The 5324-nt window shown below is 42.8% G+C and overlaps 1 protein-coding gene across 3 annotated transcripts in view; it reads left to right on the top strand.

Annotated features, from left to right (window-relative positions):
* Positions 1-168: 168 nt before the first annotated feature.
* LOC127479385 (signal recognition particle 54 kDa protein) overlaps positions 169-5324 on the top strand; it is a 36059-nt gene continuing 30903 nt past the window's right edge. Inside the window, exons 1-4 of one of the 3 annotated variants that reach the window (XM_051806279.1) lie at positions 169-337; positions 3116-3224; positions 4557-4648; positions 5235-5319. In XM_051806279.1, coding sequence (XP_051662239.1) covers positions 3147-3224; positions 4557-4648; positions 5235-5319 — 255 coding nt within the window. In that variant the 5' untranslated portion in view covers positions 169-337; positions 3116-3146. Of the gene's footprint in view, positions 338-373; positions 829-3115; positions 3225-4556; positions 4649-5234; positions 5320-5324 lie in introns of those variants that run through there. The other 2 variants (XM_051806285.1, XM_051806281.1) reach the window with 2 other exon arrangements.

The raw sequence follows: 5324 nt of genomic DNA, 5'->3' as shown, positions 1-5324 counted from the left end.
GCACGCACCACCCCCTTTCTCCCTTAAGGCGGTTCGCAGCAGTGCCGGGGGGCCGTGCCGGGCGCGGGAGGGACGTTTACACGGAGCCACCTTAAGGGGCCCGCGGTGGCGCGCGCCCCGGAAGCGGAAACACGCGCGGCCCGCGAGGTGAGGGCCACTGCTGACGTTTCCCTGCCGGCGGCGGCCGCAGCTCCGCGCGGCTCCAGCAGCGACAGCAGCGTCTCGCGGGGCGGCCTCGCCCCGGCGGCAGCGCCGGGCGGGCCGGGCCGGGCTGGGCTGGGCTAGGCTGGGCTAGGCTGGGCGCGGCTCTGCCCGCGTGCCCCGCTCCGCGCGCACGGTGAGTGCTCGCAGCTGTCGCGTCAGCGGGGACGGAAGGTGGGCACCGGGCCCTCCTGGCCCCGGGACTGGACGGGGGCAGCACGGGCCGCTCAGGGCCCTCGGTCCACCAGAGCTCAGTGGGAGCAGTTCTGGGCCTCCCGGACCAGTCCCCGCTGTCCGAGTCACTGGGACGGGGCTCGCCCGGGCGGGGCCTGGTCGCTGTTTGTGGCCAGCCCGGGTGCCCGCGGAGAAGGCAGCGGTCGGGCACGTATCCAGGACTGTTCCTTCGCTTCTCCCTCCTTTCCCTTGAAAACGAGGGCGTTGGGCTATAAGCGAGACAGCCGGTCCCCGCTGCCGTCCCGGGGGCGCCTTCCCGTCCTTTGCCGGGTAACTCGAAACTGGAAACTCGTAAGCTAAGGTTGAGTGACGCTGCAGCAGCTCCAGCCATTCGCACCTGTGAAACAGCTGCTGCTCCGTTACAGTATTTGACTTGAGATTGATCTAGTCCATGTAAGTGTACATTTAGTGTAACTTTATTATACAGACTTTAAATGTCCCTTTTGCTTGCTGTCTTTTAAACAACTGTTTAAACAGCTCTTGCATTTTAGAGTTTTTCACTTTTTAAAATCCTTTACATAAAAGAGTACTGCTAGATTAGCTAGGCAGATTTATATAGGTTTATGCTGGGGGGCTGAGCAGCAGTACGCAGTCTGTCCCTTCAGAGTTGCTTCGTTGCTGATTTTCTTAGACCTAATAAACCCCCTGCTATTTCTGCTGCCCCTTGGTTCCTGAAATGCCTGTTCCCGGCAGAAGCACAGAGTCCTGGCACTCCATGGAGCAGAAGGATGTCCTGGGAGCTCACTGTGGAGGTGCCCAGGGGGCCCTGCCGGGTTTAACCCTGCTCAGGGTGTTTGTGGGATGCTGCATTAAAGCTCAGCTCTCCAGAACTACGGATGCTCAGCATATCCCTGTTCTGCAGTGCAGTCACTGCTAATGCCCTCCTGGCTGCCTGCCCACCCAAGCAGTTGTCGGGAGTGTGGCTCTCGACTGGGATGGACTGTGTGTGACAAGCTCTGTTAATTTCTGTACTTGGCACTCCTTAGTAATTCTGATGGCTTATGATTTCTTGATGTGCTAGCGAGAGCAGTTGATATGAAAATACTTAAACTCATCTCCTTAGCAAAGTATTTTCGTTATTCCTATTGTAAGGCTGTTGGAAGAAGCTTTTGGAATTCTGCAGAGGAAACATTTGTATCCTAGGACATAATTAACTTTCTGTATTTAGAGACCCATAGAACTCTGGAAACTAATTTTAAATACTGAGCAGTCACATGGCTTCTGCATGTTGGTCATCCTATCAAATTTCTTAGCTGTTATATCCAAGTACTGTAGTTAAGTTTTGTCTGTGGATGCAGTTTTAGCAGCTCAAAGCTTACTGAGTTGCAATGCTATTTTTAAGGGGGTTTATTTTTGCATTATTATGATTTTCATAGGAAACGAACTTGAAAAATGTTTTGAACATCTGTTTTGCTGAGGCCCTTTGGTAGATCATATTGATGATAATGGTTTTTTAGAATTATGGTGCTATAATGTGACTTGTATGCCTTGTAAAACTCCAAGGTTTCCTTCCTTACCACTTCAGATAACGTGAAGTCCTCTTTCAGCAATGTAAGAAGGTGGACATCCATACCTGTTAATGTACTGATCTGCAAATACTCTACGGGTAGAGGTCCTTAGGAAGCATAGACTAATGTTTTTAATGAATATCGAGATGGCATGGTAATGGATATCACTTTGGAATTGCTTGTACATACAATGCACATTAAATCTAAAATGTGTAAATGCATTTATTTGCATCATTTGCTGTACCCAGGTCCTGTATTTACAGTGGATTTATTTATCCTACATATTTTGAAGCTCCTGAAGACTTTGTTCTGCAGTGTGACCTCAGTATTGGGGGGGGAGAGGGTTAGGCTGGCAGTTGGTTTTAGGGTTTTGTTGTTGGTTTAACCTACCAGCTTTGTAACAATAGTAACTCTCAATTAGACAAAGCAATCAGGAGATTGGCTTACATGGGTGACTTGTTTTAGCTCTTTTGGAATATATCTGGAGGGTTATATAGGAGGTGGAGTGGTTTAACATGTTGAACTGAATATTGATACCCTTCAGAAATTAACTTTTTATGGTTTCTTAACTGTAAGTTGTGGTACACTTATATGTGAGATTTGTGTCTGTAGTGAACAAAAACAATCTGTTTTTCCAATAAATCCATTAAAAACTACAATGCGAATTTTGCTTATTAAAATGCAAGCATGTTTGTAGGGTTAGTAAAATGGGAAATTCAGTTTGATTTATTGGAAGCTAGATAAAATGCAACCAGTAAATAATGTTCAATTTTGCTAGCAAAATATCCTGCTTCTGGTCATACTGGCTTTGCAGGATGCAGAGTTTCTAAGCTATCCTGCTTGATTTTGCTCTGACATGTAGAATATTGCTGACAAGAAGATAAAAAGCAGGAAGTGTTCTTTCTGGAAGTCTGTCTGAACTGTTTTTTCCTGGTGAAAACAATGCAGTTATTCTACATCGTGAAATGCTTCCTAATTGAAGTGTGGTATCTCTGTTTTTAAGTAGGCCATCAGGATAGCCTAAAATTAGCTTCAGGCCAGTGTTTCCTAAAAATAACTAAAAAGTAAAACTTATGCACTTTCTGGATTGCAAAGCAGGATTCTTTACCTGAAAGTTCCTGGAATAATTAATTAGTGACATGTAACTTGATTTTTTTTTAATTGTTTTCCAGATTCTTCTGAGTTGTACTTGAAGCCGCCAAAATGGTTCTCGCAGATCTTGGAAGAAAAATAACTTCAGCATTGCGCTCCCTGAGCAATGCTACGATTATCAATGAGGAGGTAACTAGTGTGCAAATGTGATGGCACTAACACTTTAAAAGTTCTGAGAAAAAGTTCTCAGAGGCTGAAGAAAAGCTTGAAGTAGGCTGATGTTATCTGGAGGCTCTTTTCTTCCTTCAAGTAAAATTTCTACTGGAAGTTTTAACCCCCTGAGAATACTGCCAGAACTTAAAACTAGATTTATACATGGATAATCACCTCAGACATAGTGGGTCCTGTGGTCAAAGGGTCCTTGAGTGTGGTGGCTGTACTTAGGGAGATTAATGTTCCGTGGAGATAATGCCAGAGGAGGCACGTACCAAAGGCTGGGCGGAAGGCAGGCACCTGCTCTGATTTATGGCTGTATGTGCAGCCAGACTATGCAGATGTGAACTAGGCTGGTAGAAGCTGAAATGTGGAAGAACAAATAGCTTTCAATGTAAGCTGTGCTGTCTGAAATGTGAGGAGTGTGTTGTTTGCTGCCTTTATATTCAAGCTAGTGTGTGATTCTGGACGTTTGTTTCAGTTGGTATAGTCTGTATTTTTTGTAATTAAGAGTTTGAAATTATAGCTAGGTGTATTCTGTTATAGGACTGAAAAGCAAGATGGCAAACTAACTAATGTGATGGTTTAAATGTGCCTCTGAGTAAATAAATTGTCAGAAACTGTTTTCAGATGGACAAACAGGTGGCTTTAAGTAACTAAAAAGTAGGCTTATTGAGAGCTGTAGGGTTGGAACTTGTGCATAGAGGAAGGGTTTTACCATATTGGCAGCTGGGAGACAACAAATCCTTAACTGAGTCAAATACAGCCCAGTATGTAGCAGTAGAAACTTTTATTCTCCAAGAGCTCAAGCTGTGCAAATGAGGCCATTTATGCAGGTGTTACTTTCAAAAAAAATCTTTCTGTTCAAGACTTTTCACTTTGAAAAATCTTACAACTAATAAACTGGGTTTCTAACCAAGGCACCTGCTTGCCTAGAAGAAATACAACCAGAGCAGCAGTCCAGTTTCTGAAAATGCAGATAGCAGAGTGTCCATCTTGCATTTAAAGAATACTTGTATATACAGAGCTGGTGGTGTGATATGAGATTTTTTGGTGTACTCTCTGAGTACCCATAGGGAAGTTTAGAAAGTCTTGCTACCATATAAGCGGCTGTTGGCCTTAAAGCAATAGGAAGTGTTCTGTTGTTACTGTGTTATATAGTGTGCAGTTGTTACAATTGAGAATCCTTCTCTTCCATTATTACCTTTCACATTTAAATTTTATTTATATAGGAACAAATGCACAGAATTTTTTTGTGGTGGTCAATTCTGTGTATTGTAAAACAATTCTTTTTTTTATACTCCAAAGGTTTTAAATGCTATGTTAAAAGAAGTATGTACAGCATTACTGGAAGCTGATGTTAATATCAAACTTGTGAAGCAACTTAGAGAAAATGTCAAGTAAGTAAAATAATCAGAATTTATATAAGTCTTGATGTTTGTAAAAGTTGTAATTTGAGGTTACAGAAGAATTTATAACTTTATATTTTTTTAGACACACCCACTTTACCTTTAACAGGAAAATGCAGTTTGCACTAAACATTTAGCCAGTTTCATTAAAAGAATTTTCATCAAGTTTAGCCATTTACTGCTGTTACAGGCTTTTTTCAAAAAACTGTTGCTCTCATCAGCTGAGTTGTCTGATAAACAAGTTCTTCATTACTTCCTAGACACTTCATCTTCACGTGTTCTGTGATGCTATAAATAGATCTGTGTATGTGACTAGTACTGTTACCTTGCCTGTTTTCAGATGTGTAATTCAAGTAAATGCAAGTCTGAAAGATGCAAGTATTTTAGAAACTTGTTTTTATCCTCTGTACAGAAGTGTCTCCAATGCATGTCATTTAAGTACATCTTATCTGACAACTCATCAGGATGATGCTGCAGTTGCGAAAACTTTGTTTATTACAAAAACTTTGTTTGTTTATTACTAGGTTTAAGGAATGCTTTAAGTTATGCTAGTGTTTCATGGTTTTCTTAAATTCAGGTCTGCAATTGATCTTGAAGAAATGGCATCTGGCCTTAACAAAAGGAAAATGATTCAGCATGCAGTCTTTAAGGAGCTTGTTAAGGTAGG

The sequence above is a fragment of the Manacus candei genome, unplaced genomic scaffold (genome assembly GCF_025592945.1).
Source record: "Manacus candei isolate 608988 ecotype Guabito, Panama unplaced genomic scaffold, ASM2559294v1 h1tg000067l, whole genome shotgun sequence".
NCBI lineage: Eukaryota > Metazoa > Chordata > Aves > Passeriformes > Pipridae > Manacus > Manacus candei.
This window is presented reverse-complemented; position numbering and strand designations above follow the sequence as displayed.